Source organism: Chlamydotis macqueenii, chromosome 4 (assembly GCF_036417535.1).
Source record: "Chlamydotis macqueenii isolate bChlMac1 chromosome 4, bChlMac1.mat, whole genome shotgun sequence".
In the NCBI taxonomy this organism is placed as follows: Eukaryota; Metazoa; Chordata; class Aves; order Otidiformes; family Otididae; genus Chlamydotis; species Chlamydotis macqueenii.
Window position 1 is genome coordinate 17,709,215 of NC_141559.1, and position 18,524 is coordinate 17,727,738.

Consider the following 18,524-nt stretch of genomic DNA (forward strand, 5'->3'; position numbering starts at 1 on the left):
TTATGTTATTGGACACTTAGAGTGGATACAAGTCAATTCCCTAAAATATCAATAGCTTTCCAATTTTAAGGCACATGTAGAAAAATTGTTTCTTAAATAAAACACAGGATTTAATTAGAATTAGTCAAACAACAGATGCTATAGTATGTTAACAATAAATGTTTGCACATGTATTCTGGTTTCAGAAAAACTGTTTTCCTTAACCTTCCCAATTCAATAATAATCATAGACTCATAGAGTCATAGAATGGTTAGGGTTGGATGGGACCTTCAAAGGTCATCTAGTCCAACACCCCTGCAGGAGCAGGGACATCTTTGTCTAGAAAGTCTGCTATCCTGAAGTCCAGGGCAGAGAGCTTGCTGTACACCCTTCTCATCGATCTTGAACTCCACCATTTCATAGTCACTGCAGCCAAGGCTGCCCTCAAGCTTCACATTCCCCACCAGCCCCTCCTTGCTGGCAAGAACAAGGTCCACCATAGCACCTCTCCTCATGGGTTCCTCTATCACTTGGAGAAGGAAGTTATCATCAATGTGTTCCAGGAACCTCCTGGATTGCTTAGCCCTGCTGTGTTGTTCCTCCAACAGATATCGGGGTGGTTGAAGTCTCCCATGAGGACCAGGGCTTGTGAACATGAGGCTGCTCCTATGTGTCTATATAGGTCCCCATCTCATCTGCACTATCTTCCTGGTTGGGTGGCCTGTAGCAGACCCCCACTATAATGTCACCTGTCCCTGCCCTCCCTTTACTCCTGACCCATAAGCTCTCAGTCAGCTCCTCATCCATCCTCAGGCAGAGCTTCATGCACTCAAGCTGGTTATGGCATAGAGGGCGACATCCCTTCTCCTCTCCCCTGCTTGTCCTTCCTAAAGAGCCGCTATCCCTCCATTTCAATGCTCCAGTCATAGGAGCCATCCCACCACATCTCTGTGGTGCCAATAAGATCACAGTCATGCAGGCACGCGCATGTGTTTAACTCTCCTTGTTTATTATCCATGCTATATGTGTTTGCATAAAGGCTTTTAAGTCAGGACCCTGATGAAGCCACTTTGCTGGCTGGAATTCCTTTGTGCTGCCCTTCAGGTGCTCTCCTGCTGACCCGTGATCCTTCTCCAGGCTTTGGGTATGTGTTGCTGACACTGGCATCAAACCGGTAGGAGTTGGATGAATTGAGGTTCCCCTCATGTTTCATTGTTCCATGATAGTTACAGAAAAAACTGATCAGCTACACAGGCTTCATGCAGATGATGAGGTAATACTGAGCTACAGTAAAATCTATGTAACGTCAACAGAAGGACAGTTTTGTAAAACCACTCCCCTTTGCCTAGGAAATCCAACTCTCAGTTGTAAGAAAAACAAAGTGCAGACGCATCTGATCGCAGCACAGACAACAGGAACAGAAAGGATGCATCCAACAGACAGTATTCATACAATAACCTCCGCCTTGACACACACGCACATGCACTCCCACGCAATCCTTCAGTCACGAGGGGGCTGAGATGCCATACCTAGCACAGTACCAATCTTATTGGTCAAGACAGAATCTGTCTGATCGAGCCAGCCTCCACCACTGAGACCCTCCTTAAATTTGATAAGGATCGACTGATTACTCAACAGGACCACAAGAATTCGCATGGCTGCTGTGACGGTGGTGGAATGCAGATGTTCTTCCATAAACAACAGAATCCAATCAAAACCCAGTGTCTTGATCAGTTCTTCACATGCCCTAGTTAAAGAGAGAAAAAAAAAAAAAGTCACATTTTACAGCATTTTGTTTCCTACTAGGTAGCAAAAATCAGTGTACCCCACTACAGGGCAAAATTCAAGATTAGAGAAAATTCAGATCTATTGAAGAGTTAAGTGAATTTTTAGGTAAGTTTGCTACACAACAAGAAATGTTGCTCACCAAATCTTGTTAAATGGAACACACAGTGTATCTGTTTAGCAGAAACAGAAGACTAAATACAGCTCCTGGGACTATTCCATTGCATGACATTTCTCCAGTTGCTGCTTTTGATAGCAAATGTGGAATGCTGAGCTGGAAATGTCTGTCAATAAATTATAATTTCCAAATACTTTTTGTTGAACCATCATAGGTAGAGAGTTTTCACAAGCCTTTTTCATAAACTGGTATTAAAAAATGAAGGTTGTTTAGTTTGGTTTTTTGTGGGTTTTTTTTTTATGAAGGGAAGAGTTGCTTGGGAATATTTGAAAGAATACCATCCTTTTATTTATTTATTTATTTATTTTAAAGCAGTATTGCTGAAAAGCTCAAACAGGTTTGAGTGGAGTGTCAAACAACACTCAGTCAATCACTACATAATCTACATATGCCAGCTTCCAGTAGTCTCAATACAGCCTACTGGGCAGTTGCTTAAGTTATATTTTGTCAAGGTTTAACCTGACAGTGTTGCAAAGTCTCTTCTCCAACTCACCATATGACTCTAGTGCCTCATTAAAATAAAATGCAATTTTAAGGAACTAAGGAGCATTCTAGGGTCAGTGATCCTAACGGTAAGTTGACTATTCCACTTCTCTAAACCCATATTTTCTCTTTAGACAGACCTTATTTTCTCTACAGTCACACATGAAGTTATGAGAAAACAGCACCAAGAAGTACGCGAGGAAAGCACAAGGTTAAAGAACTAACTCTTCAGATAACAAAACTTTAAAAAAAAAAAATCAAAGTATCTAAACATCCACACTTGTTCCCACTGCATCCTACTCAGTTGTGATCCTCTGGCTCTCAAAGTTTTAAAATTAACAATTTTACAAAGGCTATTTTTCTTCCATGAAGTAACAATAAGAAGCAAGCAATCTCCCCTTAAATCTACTATGTATTTTCCTCTCCTGCTGACATTTACTTCTGTTGTTCCTAACTTGAAGTGTAAGTTTCTATTCATGCTGTAAATCATGGTCTTAAACTTTTTTTTTTTTAAGATTCCAAACAAAACCAGGTTAATACAATAGCTTAAGATATGTGTTAATTACACCAGTTAAATAATTAGACCTGCTAAAGATACGTGTTAGTTACACCAGCATCTGCTTAGTATTATCATTTTTGCTACCAGAACTGGCAGCATAGAACTCAATAATCATACATTCAATTTCTGCTAGCATACCCAAAGCTAATTCAGTGACATCTGCATAAATCATTCAATAGTTCCTATAAAATTATATAATTCAACAAATGAACTGAGGGCTGTAGCATTCTCCCCCCTGAAATAAAAAATTATATCCTTTCTCTACCTCAAGATTTTTGTACTTACTGCAAATTAACAGTTGTCTTTTCTTTAGATGTATATAGAAGTTTTAGAAGGATATCCAAAAGCCTGTTCCGCAGTAGAATAAGATTAGCTGAAACAAGTCCTCCAAAATCATCCTCTGTTCCTAGACATAAGAAAAAAGAAAAAAAAAAAGAAAAAGGTAAAATTAGGCTTTTGGAATTCAGATGTTTTAACGGCTATTCATAAATTCCATACATAAGCAAATGCAACCAGATCCTACTCAGGTTGCGAGGAAGCCGTGCTGAAGTGCAGGCAGCCTGCAATACACTGCTGAGAAATGCTTGGTGCCCCATTATCATTGTAACACTGAGTTTGGTCAGTTTGAATAATGGATAAAAGGTAAAAGTAGCTTCTCAGATGGTAATCTACACTGAGATGGTCCAAATTACCTAGGTGAGTCACTCACATACAAAACAATCAAACCTTGTCCCCTTCATCCCTCCCTCTCCCCAAAACCCCACATAGGTGATGGGGAATCCCAAGGAATAAACCCGATACTTCACAACTCCCTCCAAATCTAAGAAATAGAGAGCAAAATTAGTTTCCTCTTCTGTCAACAGATCCCCAAAATCATCATGAGTTGAAAAATAAGCTTACTGCAAAATAAGCCAATACATGCAACTCAGGACTAGCGTTACAGTTATTTTGCGAATCTCTCTTATTGTACCTTATGCTGTCAAAGGAAGACCACATTTTTACATTACTTAAAAAGAAGAAAATCACAACTTAAGGTGATGTGCAAAAAATGAAGATAGATAAATGGACACTTTCTGGGCCAATGTTTTGTGCACAAGTCAGACACAAACACAAAGTATCTTCTATGGCAGAAATACAGCAGAACTGGTGAAGACCAGTAACCTAAAAATTTCACGTCCTTTGCCTCAAAAGCTTCTCTCTCCATTCCTGCCACAGCCTGAATTTCTCCTCAAGGTTCTTCAGTCCCCCAGGTAGGCAAAAAGCACCTCAGGCTGTGGCTAGCCAGGGGAAAAAAACCCACAGCTGGAACATAGAGAGAACACCAATTTGGATCTCTCTCCAATACCCACTCCCTCTTTTTCACTAAGAAGCTCCAATTTAATAATCTTTGAGACCGCAATAAGCAAAAGTATTCAGAAAAAACAGGAGAGGCACAGGGAGCTAAGGACGAATGTGCAGACTGCCTAAACATTGTTCTTTGGTAAAAAGACAAACAAAGCCAACTGTAAAACAGAAACACTTCTTTCTCTTGTCCCTGTGCACTAGTATATTCCCAAGAGATGTAGGAACATAGGATCTTTAGGCACTCCCTGCTAGCTATCTGAGTGGCATCCACTGTGGAGCTAAAACATTTCTGCTCAGGGAGACTGATCAAAACCACAATCACATAACTGTTATTTCTTTAGGAAAACAAAGGAAGAAATGGTCTCAAAACAATTCAATATAAGTGTTCTTGAAGGACAGTAAAACTACTTTTTTTTTTTCCCTAAAAAAACCCTAGGCTGTCTTAGTTAATTCTTATACTTCCTCCACACTTGGAGGGCAGATGCACGTAGTAATCAATGTTTGTCTTTTTTTCTCTCCTCACAAAGAAGAAGAGATGCACAGCTGACTTGAAGGAGCAAGTGGAGGAAACAGAACAAAACCATGCAGTGTTAAATGAAGGAAAACAAAAGGAAAGTACATGGATTTTGCACTACTTTGCATGCAATACTGAAAACTAAAGCACCACAACTAACTGGCAGCCAGGTTATAAGAAAATTCGAATATTGCTAGTGACACTATTTCTAACATTTTACGTATTTAAGCACAGAAGAGATCACAAAGTATTTATCTTCTACTGCTTCTAAGCCATGTCATCACTTACCACTGTCAAGCTTTTCTTCATTGTTTACTTCCATGACTACAAACTTCTCACAGACTGCAAATGTAGGTAAAGTGGAAGAGATGAACTGTCCAAACCTTGATGGATATAGAAAAAACATCATTCATTGATAAGACAGATGCACTCTCATCTATCAATAATTCACCTTAAATATAAAACCATAACACTAGTGAGAGGGAGATACCCAAAACAGTCAACTTTCTCATATCTGAAGACTGAGGAAAACAGTCTCTGTCTAAAGTTACTACCAAACCCCCAAATTAACGTGTAGTAATTAATGTAATCTTTGCAGACAAGTCTGCAGGTAAGAGATCCTGAAAATGCTGGGATTCAAGAAAGGAAACTGGGAGATACCACCAAGTCCTACTAAAAGGAACACCACAAATTAAAGAAAGGAGAACAAAACATTATTCTCAAACCATTAGAGCTGAAAAAGTATTATATCAAACCAGTGATTACTCAATTCTGGTGTAACATTTGTGCCTACAGCTTGAGATGATATAACACAAGCTCATGGTTTTCCAAGACAAGATCATTATGTGCTACCCAAAGAAAGGAGATGCAATATATTCCTCTTTCCTCTGGAACTAACCTGAAATGGTCCCTAGCTAGTATAACTTTTCCCGAGTTATATAATATTTTCCATTGTTATTTCCAGGAAGGAGAATAAGGAACACTCAGATAGGCATTCTACAATCTGTTCTGTAGCCATTTAAGCATAAAATCAACAGTTTCATTCTTGAATAATTTACTTTGTCCGGTATAATTAAAACAAAAACAGGTAAGATGTCCAGGCTGATGCTTCTGGTACCTTTTAATTGTACTTAAAGTGAGAAGCTGAAAACATGACCACTCGTACACAAAGAACTCCCAAGCCTTGTAATATTTTATCCATTTCCATTATAATGAAATGGGAGATGAGAAAAATTAAGTTATCAAGGAGCTGAACTCATCTGAAAGCATTTCAAGTACTCCTGTACATATGAATTGCCATTACTTATGTAACTTTCATCAGTCAGAATTAAAAGTACTATATCTGACAGCCTTAAATATTATTTTTTTTTTTTTAAAAAACTGATGATTAAGAAAAAAAATTTAACTAAATCTTTCATGCAGGAGCGTAATCAAAGCTGCATTTTAACCAGAAATATCGTTATACTCCATCTCAAGTAACATTCAATGGTATTTAAGAAAAGTGCTGTGCTTCACATGAACAAGGGAGCTGCAATACAGCATCTTCTCTTTTTGCCTGCAGAACATTAAGTCAGTTTAATAATTCATACCCATTTAGATACAAATTGAATTTAATATGCAAATCAAGCCATTCACAAAATTATTGCCTATGTCTAGTCAGTCTAGTTCTTAGAGGAAAAAATTCAGTACATGAGCATTTCATGTTACTTACTCCACAGCAGTATGACCATTAAGTATTTTTGACCAAGATCACCATCATTATAAAAATAAGAAAGCCAGAATTATCACAAGTGTGGACTACCTGAGCAAGTCACAGCTGCTAGGGAAGCCTTGAAGCAAAAAGCTCAGCACGTTACTAATCGCAGCAATAGTAGGCTGGGACAGAGACATATCTCGAAGAGTCAAGAGCAATCTTGGGATGAGTTGGAATTCCCTCATTAGCTTAGCGTTCTTTGCTGCTTCGCTGGAAGAAAGAAACAAAGGAGGTGTCAACTGAAAATCGGAGCATCCTCTACATACTACCTAATCTTGTAAGTCTCATTACTAGGCTGGCATCGGCTCATACCTTGACTCAGTGAGAAGTTCGATGAAGTGCTCAAATAATGACAGATGAAGCTCATAGGGTGCATGAAGCCAGACCTGAAATACAGAATAAACAATGATACGTTTTGTACACAAATCCACTTTAAGTTTAAAAACTGACATTAATATACCAATGTTTACAAAGAACTGCTCTTCTCCATGACTATTTACCTGGACATGCACTCAAAAGCTCATTGCAAGGTTCTCAATTGTATATTCTTCAACTTCAGGTAAGTATTAAACATACTAGTAAAGACTACAGAAACACACATTGGTACCAAGCATATTCTCTGTAAGAGTATCATGCTGAAAACTTTTAAAGAGTTGTAGACAAAAAAGTTACACGCTATCTGGAATTTCTCTTTAAACAGATGGTGCAATGACTCCAAAAGAGTTGGTGGGGTTTACAAGGCTGATGCGAAATGACATGTTAAGTTTATCTGGATCAAGTAAAGATCAATTCTCTTTGTGAAATTAGCTTACTATCTTCTGCCTAGATTAAACTCAAGATCTTCCCTGATGTTGATTTTTTAAATTACTTTTTATTTTTACTCAGCATTTCCTGCAAACTGTTTTAAATTATTTAGATTCTCTACACAAAAAAAAAAAAAAAAAAATCAATTGTTCAATTAATAGAAGTAATAAAGGACATAAGAACCAGAAAGTACATAGTTACAGCTGCAAATCTTAAAATTGACTTGCTGTTGAACAAAGTATAATTAATACTTGTGCTCTGGTATACAAAACCAGCTTAAACAAAAAGATTTCTAGCTTTTGTTTTTCTTCAACTCTTAACACCTAAAATGATCAGAACAAATCTTTTCATTTCCCTGTTTAGCATAAGAGTAAGAGAATCTGGGTCACTGATTTCTGAATACAGAAATAAAATAAGTAATTAAAAATAAAGCCAAGCAAAAAAAACCTGAGGCTTTTGGAAAGTTTCTTCTTAGTGACTCACAAACCTATTACTTGCACATTTTTTAATTTTTTTAGTCTCTTAAGTGTGGTCATTCTCCAGTTTTTCTTAGTCTTCAGGGGAAAAAAAAAAGGACAGACATGAACAAAACAATATGAAATTGGATCTTTTGTACAGTAGTTGCTATCTGAGTAACTATATATCATTGATGAAGTTTCTCATCTAGCTCCTTTATGGGGGAAAGAAAAAAAAAAAAAAAAAAAAAAAGAGAGAAAAATATTCTTCAGCAGAATTCATGCCTCACTGTAAAAGCAGCTGGGCTGTGATTCACACTTTCCTCTCTGCTAAACAGTTCATCTACCTTAAGATCTCTAGCACAAATATTACCTCTTTTAGATGTAATAATTCCTATTAAGTCTGTGCTTACTTCCGTCAGTACAAAGGAAGCACTACTGTAAAAGTGTTTGTTAAAGAATAACTAGTTACATGATACCGAATAATTTACGTTTAGACATGGCACAAACTTATTTCTAGTTTTAACATTATGCCTCAAAAAAAGAGGAAACTTTGGTGGGTGACGAATTACCTCTGCATTAGATCCTCACTAAGGTTCAATTAAAAAAAAAAAATTTAAAAAAAAAAATTTAAAAGAGAAGTTCAGCTCTGCCTTTTTCATGTCTTCTTTCTTTGTGCCATAAGTATAACATATTGTTGATCTTGGCAAGGGGGGAGGGATTGGGTGCATTAAAGACCTTTAAGCTCTTGAAAAAACAAAGTTAAGGAGGTCAGTTGATTTTATTAAAATAAAAGCTATAGTAAGCAGCAGGAGTTTGTGAGTCAGAATACTTTTACAGTCTGTGTCAGGTACAGATAACGCCAAAGGAGCAAACACTAGGTGACTAGTTCTACATATCATTTAACAGCCTCTATTACATTACCATTTCCTTCTGAACTTCTCTACTTTCCTTAGTTTAATAAAACAACACTTAAATATTTCATAGGTTGTACAAGCGGAATTTTAACTGCCTTATTATTAACTTTGCTGGAGATGTATGATAAAGTGATTCCTATGTGTTATGTTGAAAGTTTACCTCCTACTATTATTTTCAGTATGACTTTCATGCCTCGATACATGTACTGCAGTAGAACAAACAAGTTCAAAGAAATTGCTGAACAGAAAACTACGAAACAACAAAAAGCAGAAACATCTGTGGTACACATTCATTGTTTCTACAGTGATTCAAGCCATTCCAGCAGGAAAAGTTACCAGTAATCTTGCTGCTTAGCTGCTTTACTGTGCTATATATGAAATGGTTAAATTCTCAGGGTAACAACCTAGTTTGCTGTTGTTCAATATTTAAGGTGTGCTGTCAGCATCTGACATAATCACTATCCAGCATCATCATCACTTTTCTGTGCAGCTTTACATACTTCAAAATCACACAGCAGATCCTGGAAGGCAGCAGAATTTGGAATAATGGATGTCTCGTGTCCACTGTCGACAGTTCCCACCAAGGAAAAGGTCAGATGGAGTATGTGGCTGTTCAGAAGGGATCGTTTCTTCTTTAAGAGCATCGCCAGCAACTTGAACAAGTAAACAGAAAAGGAATTAGTAGTCTATGAACACAGAGCACTGTCTTAAGCACAAAGAAGCATAGATGAAATGTCTGTGTCCCTTTTTAGAAGGCCCTTAAAATATGTCTGATAGCTGAACTTTTGATGAAAAAGCTTGAAAGTGGCATTACAGGTGATTAGAAGAGGGGCACATCTAGGACACCCTCCAGCTCATAAAACATCTGTTCTACACTGCAGACTGCATCCAGGCCCTGAGGATTAGGCACACACACACTCCTCAGCTCTCTGGTAGCCAGTCATAGTTAAAGACAGCACATGATTCGTTCTCAGATAGTTTTGTTCCTGGACAGCAACCATGAACCCGGCAGACTTAAACAGAGCACCCTTAGAGTACTGCATGCACAAATGAGAGGTATTCTGGCACTGAAGAAAAGCAGCCATGACAGCATAAATCCAAGTAAGTCTGACTTTCTTATTTCTTGCTACCCTTTGTTGCCCTAGGCATGACTTGCAGATGTTGTCCTTTCAGTCCTCATTTCTGCTCTAACTTCTTATAATCTGGTTTGGGAAAGAACAAATTGCCAGATGTACTACCACTCTTTCTTGTCTTCTGATGCAAACTTGTTAAACTCTCAACATACTGGCCTGTTCAGCTTCACCATCCTCCTTGAAACATTACTAAAGAAACACAGATTTCTGGGAATCTCTCTCAAACCGTGTTATTTCCCAAGGTCAATACAAGTGGAATGTAAGGTTGTTATGCAGACTGCTTATGGTGTAAGAAGGACACAGTCTAGATTTATTTGGTCAAAATAGCAACAGGCTACCGGAATAATATGTTTTGATATAACTATACTAGCCACTAGCATTAAAAGGTCTGTAAATACACCACCCAAATGACAACATGAACTTTCTGCTTCAGTAAAGCAGTCTTCATGAGAAACATAAAATGCTTTGGTCACATGAAGATCTTTTCAAGTCAGTCAACCAATATGTCTGCGTAATATTGTATTTTCGCCATCCCAATGGAGAGTTAAGAAGTCTTCAGCTTGAAAGCAAACAGCATCACTAACTATGAAGTGTGTGCAGTCTCCTCAGAATGATGATTGTAGGACTCCACTTGTTCGGTTTTCTTCATGTGTCCCTATCGTCCCCTCTTGTTGGCAGATCATGGAGACAGAAGCTCCCAGGCTTGCAGGGGTGGGTTACAAACAAAGGAAAAGAATCATCTAAGTGCCATAATTGTGCTCTTCCTTGCTATTAATGGAGGCTCAGTTTAAGCAAAGCAGCTAAACAAGCACAACTGCTCAGCAAAACTTTCCACTCTCTCCTTTAAAAGCCATCATAAATAACGCATCTATGCTAATTAGCCAAGAGCTCAAATAAACTTAAGAGCAGAAACCCAGGTTACCACAACACAACAAGGAATTTCCACAGGAACTGCTAGGACAGACAGTGAAATTCAATCAGCCTGGTCTGTTTTAAGACATTTCTTACATACCTGATAACCTTTGATTCTTTCCATTTCTTTGCTGGCTAGTGGATTGCTCTTTACCACACAGACCAAGGCCTTCACAGCTGCATACAACCCTTCTACATCCGATGCCATGGCTACAAGTCCCAAAATTGCAGCAGCTCCACCAATGTACTGCAGTGTAGTGGCAACAGGCTTGGGGACAAATGTTCTTACTCCTGAGTATAGGCAGAGAAAGTAATTTAAGACAAAATGAAATCTAATTCTTGTAGGAAATCATTGTGAATACATGCAAGTAATTTCCATTCTAGCATTGCTTGAATTGTGAAAAGAATATCACGAGAAGAACTATGACACCTCAGAAGAGGACATGAAGGAAATATTGCACTTGGAAATAGTTTGTGACCTACAGTAAAGTTATTAAGTATATTTTCATAATAATAACTCATATAAACTGAAACAAGCATCCCATGTTAGCAAAAAAAGGAAAAAAGATAATAGTACGTTCATAAAACATAAACATTTCAAATAAATTTAACATTTGCCATTAACATTCATTAATTACATGATTATCTTCTAGATCAAAGTTCTTATTGACAAGTAATTAATCATGTTTAAACATAACAATTCTCAAGTACTCAACTCACCCAAATATCCTATTAAAGCTGCACCAATGGAGCGCGCTGGTCCATTCAAATGCCCTGCTGAGTTATGTAACAGCTTCACAGGTGTGGCATTTTCATGAGAAGAAATTGCCAGCTGAACAAAACAAGAAAAAAAGAAAGAGCTAAAGGGAAGAGTTGGTTTTTTTTTTTTAACGTAAGCCTGAACATAACTTACGTATTTTCCTCCTATGATAATGAGTGAGTAACATATAACAAAATAGAACTATGCTAGGGTTATTACGACATTCTCTAAAGTAAAGAGAAATCTCCAGCCTTCAAAGTTTAAGGAAGATTAATCTAACTTTAAAAATAATGCCACCGGATCATAGAATGGCTTGGGTTGAAAGGGACCTTTAAAGATCATCTAGTCTAATCCCCTTCTTGTGGGCAGGGACACCTTCCACTAAATCTGGTTGCTCAAAGCGCCATCCAGCCTGACCTCAAACACTTCCAGGGATGGGGCATTCACAGCTTCTCTGGGCAACCTCTTCCAGTGCCTCACCACCGTCACCGTAAAAAGTTTAATCCTTATGCCCAATCTAAATTCACCTTCTTTCAGTTTAAAACTCTTGCTCCTTGTCCTGTCACTACACACCTTGGTAAAAAGTCTCTCTCCATTGCTCTTATAAGCCCCCTGTATGTACTGAAAGGCCACAATAAGGTCTCCCCGGAGCCTTCTCTTCTCCAGGCTTAACAGCCCCAACACTCTCAGCCCTTCTCTATAGATGATCCTTTGTACAAATAATTCACTGACTTTTAATGTACTTTGAAGAAAAATGTAAACTGATATTCTAGTTTCCAAATCTGAATCACAGGCAGATGACTAAGCTATCAGCTTTGTTCATCTGCAACAGTAGAAATATTGTTCAACAATATAATCTTAACTGTTTTTCAACAGGATTACAACTGCCATCCACATTAAAAAGCCAAAATACCTCCAAAAGGTGCTAAGATACATAGCTACTGCTAATTTCAAGAATGCAAATAAAATCTAGGATTACCATCTCCCTCCATTTAAATAAAAAAAAACAAAAAAACCCCAAACAAACAAACAAAAAAACCCCATAAAGTGATTATGGGCAACTCTTCTGACAAGTACATTATTGCTCCTGGTTGCACTGAGCAAATTGCCTTGAAAGAAGTTAAAAGAAAGGAACAAACAAGTAGTACATAGTAACCAACTCATCTCCCAACATACCTGTTTGGCAATAGCTTTACTATCCAACTTGTTGTAAACTTTCCTTATCTTTGCCACTGTAAATGAAGAAACTGACAGTGCATAGAGACCAAAAGAGACCTTCTCTTCTGGTACCAAAGATACTGGAGATGGGTTGATTCCTTCAGACTTTGAATCTTTGCCTTAAAAACAAAACAGAAGTTTGTTTCAGTAGCAGCACTGCTTTTCTGTTCAGTTTTAAGACTAAAATACTAAGCAAACTATATTGCAGAATAGGTATAGAAGAAAGATTTTGACAAGTAGCTGAGGTTTGATATTGTCTTTGCATACTTGCTCGCTGCACCAGAGTTGCTTGATAGCATACAAGTCGTGGAATAAATCTGTTTAAGATAAAACGCCAACACACACTGAATACTTCCTTTCTAGAAGGTCTACAATATTAACTCATAATAGCAACTGACAGCCTGTGGCTTGGTCAAGCAATAAAAGATGTGGTGCTTCCTCATCTGAATTTCTGGAAGGCAACATTTCTCCTGTACTCAATTTGCGCATAGCCTAAGGGCTGTTCACTTCCCTTCCCACCTGAAGTAAAACAAAGAAATATTTGGTACATCTGCGTGTTTGCCTGAGACAATAGGCTTTTTACAGTGGTTTGCTAGGAAAACTACCTCAGAGAATGGTGCAAGAGATGCAAGACTGAATAAAGACCAAAAGGCCCAGGCATCAAAGAGAATATACAACTACATCTCTAATATTTTGTATCCACTGCTCCACAAGTGGATGCTTGTTGGGAGGCACTGGAAACACTATGACTGACAGCTGTCTACAACACTCAGAGGAAGCATGCAAAACTCAGCACCTGAAAGCTCAGTATAGAGATTCACTTCTGCATCTTCATTCTAGGTCAAAAGGTGTCTGCAACGCCAGTGAAACACACTAACGGAATTAAAAAAGCATGAAGGCTTCTCACCTAACACTGAAACAAATGAGAAGCTGGGTGTATACATAATTTTTTGAACCAGGGTGAAGTCTCTGTCAAGTCTCACTTAAAGAATTTCAGAGTCTTGACTTCCCAATAAATGAAGTTCTCATTGGATACTCTGTTCATGCGGATGCCCTAAGACCACTCCTCCATTTCAGCAAACAGACAAAAGGAATTCCTTCTCCTGAACTAGTATAGTAACTGCTCTCTGAAGTGTTTTTCCAAGACTTTTAAAGGGTATCAGGTTTTTCATTTTGTTTAAACATAGGACACACTCTCAGAAGATGATAATCTTGCTCACTGAAAACAGGGACAAAACTTCCGAAAGAAGCATTGCATGGGCAAATTGCAAATCAGACACAAATTCCCTGTAAAGGATAACAGTGGAAGACTTCAAGGGCTCTTCCTGTCTCCAGGATTCCCACAAATAATCATTACACTAGGGAAAAACAAGCATTTTTGGAAAGAGAAGCCAAGATAAAATACACAGCCTGACACTGCACCCCCATCAAACTCCTTAGAATTTGGCACAGTGCTCATGTCGTGGACACAAACTTAGCCCGAAACAGAAACATGTCCTCTGTTCTGGAGCAGACCTCTCCTGAAATACAATGAACTGAGCAAAGCTGGTAAGAAAGAAATACACCATCACACTGGAAAAAGTCAGTATGCTAAGAAATAAAGAACTCTTTTAAGTTACTGTGGGCTTCCTGGTGAATGTGGCCTTAGCATAAAGGCAGGAAGATCTTTAATCCTTGGAAGTGACTGAACAAATCCACATTCATGGAATTTGCTTTGCATAACTGTACTTGCGCAGTGCCAGTCAAAATGCCTTCCAGGAGAAATTATAATTGACTAGCAGATACCTAAATCCAGAGTTGCTTGCCAGGTTTGTCTAGTTGTCAAAAAAGCAAGTATGTGACACAGATTTGTAGATGACAAAATTTAATTCCCTAAAGTTTTTCACTCAAGATGGGCAAGGAAAGCTACCTTCTCTTTCATGGTACTTTGTTCTGTCACAGTCTGAATATCATCTACATTTGGAGGGTGTGTGCCACTCTAGGGCAAGCTTTCACCATGAAAAGTCAGACTCTGTGCACTCTCTGTATGTACTTTTGTTTTCCTGCCACTCTCATCACTAACTGCCTGCTTCCTTGAGATGGTGACAGTTTCTCTCCAGAAGAGCTGGAAAGCATTATGGTCCTTATGAGGAAAGACAATGTAAGGAAAAGACTACTTGATACGTGTCCCATTTTTATTTATGTTTCACTGAAAAGCCCTGTGATAGCCAAGTAAAGCAACGAGCATCTTCTGATGTAATACTGATGTTAGCGAAGCGGTACTCTAACTGCCCAGAAAGACAGGCAACTCTACAGAACGGGAAAATCTCGCCAGTGACAGTTCATCTTACCAGAGCTAATGAAGAATCTGTCATCTGAATAGTTAAAAATGGGGTAATGGACACACATTTCTAACAAGGTTGTTCACCTCTTTTTGTGTTGCACTCCCCTCAACTTCAAACACGAACACTTAAAAAATGTAACTGAATTGCCCATATTTGTTTGCAACAAACGTTTAAAGACTATCTGCTGCATGACAATCCCTCCCATTTTGATTTTTTTCTCAGTTGACCTATTTAGGCCCTAGAAACAATGACATTTCAAGACAGCTGTGTTTAAAGTACAGAACACATTGCAGATTTGCAAATGAGTGCTATCACTAGAAACTGACAAGTTAAAATGCCTTTCCAATTTCACTTTCTACAGATACATATAATATACAGTATGAATAATGACAACTTTAAGCACTTCTAACTGGTTTAAAACCAAAGTGAGGAATACAAGCACTTCTATCATATCTCAGTACAAGAACTACCAGAAGTATGCTAAAACAGTAATTTGGATTTCTATCATCCTCTTCAATAGCAGCTACTAATCTTCTTCCTATGAACAGCAAGCTTTTCCTCTCTGCTACGGCATACTCTCCTTTCTCACCTCTTCTGTCAATATGCATACAAAAGATTCCACTACATCTAGGCCAAGCTACTGGCTGCCATTTGAATTGTACTTACATGGTACGTATACAGCTTGAAAGCTTCCGACATAATTTGGTCCCAGCTCATAAATGGTGCTAACACCCAGGGCAGGCAAAACTTCCTCCAGGAAATGTGTAGGGCCCAAACGCCACACCAAAGAAGAGAGCTGGCGCTGTGCGGGTGGTGTGCCGATATAGGCATAAACAGTGCTGACCACGGGTGGATTGGCAGAACCAGACCCACTAGGGCTACTATGGATATAGTGAAGCTGCAAAGAGAGAAAAACACAGTGAAGGTATTGAGATAGCACAGGTATCGTGAAAAGAAAGTAGACAGATTCAAAATTTGGGAAAGTAATTTGCAAACCAGGGGACCTACCAAATGATTGCTATGTAACACTTGGTATTCTGATACCATACAGCAAAAGTCAGTGAAGAACATTAACCAGAGGGTAACTGCAAAGACCAGAAGTTAAGTGGCTTTCAAAAGATGAAGGTGTGTATGGAAACACGGGATAAGAACATGTGAGTTCTGTGCTTAAAAATGCTAAAGAACAAGGGTGTATCTTGCTTCTAAAACAGGGCGCTTTATGACAGTCATTTTTTGCAAAAGCAGTAAGATAATCTCATAACCTTGTGTTCTTTCTCCTTTTTCTTCAGCTGGTGAAAACAGGTCTTTGGTAATTATACTGTTTCAAGCTAAAGTGCAAACATGATTAACTCAGTTTGGTAAGATTTTCAGATGGCAAGAAAATGCTGGCCTATAGATAATGGCAGTAACAATCTCACAGGCAATTTCTATCTACCTTGTAAAAATTCTGTTACCAGATATTGAACATAGTAGCTATGGTCAGATACATACTCATGTTATCACAGCTATTAGCATAACAAGTAAAGTTATTATAGTCTTCTTTCTGCAAAAGGAATACAGAAAGGTAAACTTTGAAAGCAAATATATTGTTTTACCTATAGCAGTACAGTAATAATAGCTAATTTACACCCCACGCTGGGATTAGTTTACTCCCTTAAGGCCCATGTGTGCCAGGTGCCAAATGCTCTTTATCAGTTGCAGGTCAGGAATACTTTGTGCCCAGTGGACAGGTCCCACAGTGCTCCTCACTGCTCTCTGCTTTTGGTCTCCTAGTTTCTTCCACCTAACAACAAAATACTGACCTTTACAACTAAATGTGTTTCATCTACAACCAACTAATTACAACGCTGGACATCTCAGTGGCTCTCACTGACACAGGGATGGTATTTCTTGGGTGGCAAGAGGGTTGAGAAAGGAAAAATGTGGCTAAATTTGAAAAACTGTCTTACTCTGTAATCTCCCTATGATTCAAAGTTAGATCTGCTACATGGTCCTGGGATAAACTGTCTTCAACTTTTTATCATCCTTCTAATTAACCTAGTCAGCAGCTTAGCCATGCCACACTTGCCTCACATTCAATACAATGTATCCACTTCACTACAGCATTACTATCACTCATGCCTGAGAAAGTATTCATCATCTCCTCTTAACAGGACTAGCACTGGTTCTCAGCTGTGTAGTGAGCAAAGGCTCCGTTTTGCAAGGCTCCTCATTTTCAGTTTAGTTTTGGGGTTTGGTTTGTTTGGGGGGTTTTTGTGTAGTTTTGTTGTTGGTGGGTTTTTTTGTGTGTGGTTTTTTACATATATGTATGTAGAAGAGAGAGAGAAATCACTCCAACCAGTAAAAATGAGGACTTAAAGATCTGTTTTACCTTAACGGTGTTAACAAGCTGTCCATCAAGGTAAAGCGCAGCTGTGCTGTTCTTTAGCATGCCTTTACTCATGACCAGAACTAGATGATGCCACTGGCCTTCCACAATGAGGTCACCACAGCGAAAACGGGCACAACAAGGAAGAATTTCATAAAATGACGATTCCTCACTGAAGTCATCAACTAAAGGGAAAGTACCAATTAGTACTGGTAGAAATGTTATTCATCTTTTAAGCTTATGTCATTAGATTTTAAGCAAAACAATCTACAGCAATACACCAAAGCCAAAATTTTAGAAAATACATAGTTAATAATGTGACCAAAAATAACAAGATAAGAAAGAAGTAATATGATTAACAACATATGACTTTAGGCTTTCAAATACAAGAACTGAAAGAAAGAAATCAGAATTTTTGAGAAACTACTCAGATAAAATTGTCACAATTTGACAGGCTGAATGTCATTAGATATTTGCTTATTAACAAACCAGTATAGTTTTGGTAGTATTAACAATGCGTGTCTTCTTCCTTTGCCTTAATTCTTCTCTAAGAAAACTCTCAGCATACTTTTAGACTTCTGACAATTACATTTTACTTCCCCTCTTCTATCCTCTGTTTGAAATCTCAGCTGGAACGACTAGTTTGCTGAAGTTTTACTAACCTTCTCATGCCACTATGCAAGCCACAGAAAGAATGTTGTTGTTTTTCTGAAAAAGTTTTTACAGCAGTAGTCAGCAAGACATAACATATGTCTCTGCAGACTTACAGAGCTATTTTTCACCTTTCTCATACTGTAGAGAGAAAGATATCCATACTTCCTGGACCTTCTCCTCACACTTTTTCCTGCTCCACTGTGGTCTTCTCCATCTGCCGCAGGGAATCTCTGCTCCAGCGCCTGGAACACCTGCTCCCCTCCTTCTTCTCTCACCTTCGTGACCCCAGAGCACTTTCTCTCACATTTAACTTACTCCTCACTCCATGCAGCATTTCGCCCTCTCTTTCATGTATTTTCCCACAGGTGCCACCAGTCTGGCTGC

The 18,524-nt window shown here is 38.4% G+C and overlaps 1 protein-coding gene across 4 annotated transcripts in view; it reads right to left on the reverse strand.

The window, feature by feature from the left end:
* The window catches only part of WDFY3 (WD repeat and FYVE domain containing 3), a 184,430-nt gene that overhangs the window by 47,229 nt on the left and 118,677 nt on the right, over positions 1-18,524 (reverse strand). For all 4 annotated transcript variants that reach the window (XM_086747769.1, XM_086747767.1, XM_086747768.1 and 1 more), the window contains 11 exons: positions 17,490-17,671; positions 15,785-16,016; positions 12,753-12,913; positions 11,537-11,648; positions 10,917-11,107; positions 9,272-9,424; positions 6,908-6,981; positions 6,644-6,805; positions 5,131-5,225; positions 3,270-3,390; positions 1,509-1,726 (listed from right to left, as the gene is read on the reverse strand). In XM_086747769.1, the coding sequence (XP_086603895.1) occupies positions 1,509-1,726; positions 3,270-3,390; positions 5,131-5,225; positions 6,644-6,805; positions 6,908-6,981; positions 9,272-9,424; positions 10,917-11,107; positions 11,537-11,648; positions 12,753-12,913; positions 15,785-16,016; positions 17,490-17,671 (1,701 nt within the window). The remainder of the gene's footprint in view (positions 1-1,508; positions 1,727-3,269; positions 3,391-5,130; positions 5,226-6,643; positions 6,806-6,907; positions 6,982-9,271; positions 9,425-10,916; positions 11,108-11,536; positions 11,649-12,752; positions 12,914-15,784; positions 16,017-17,489; positions 17,672-18,524) is intronic.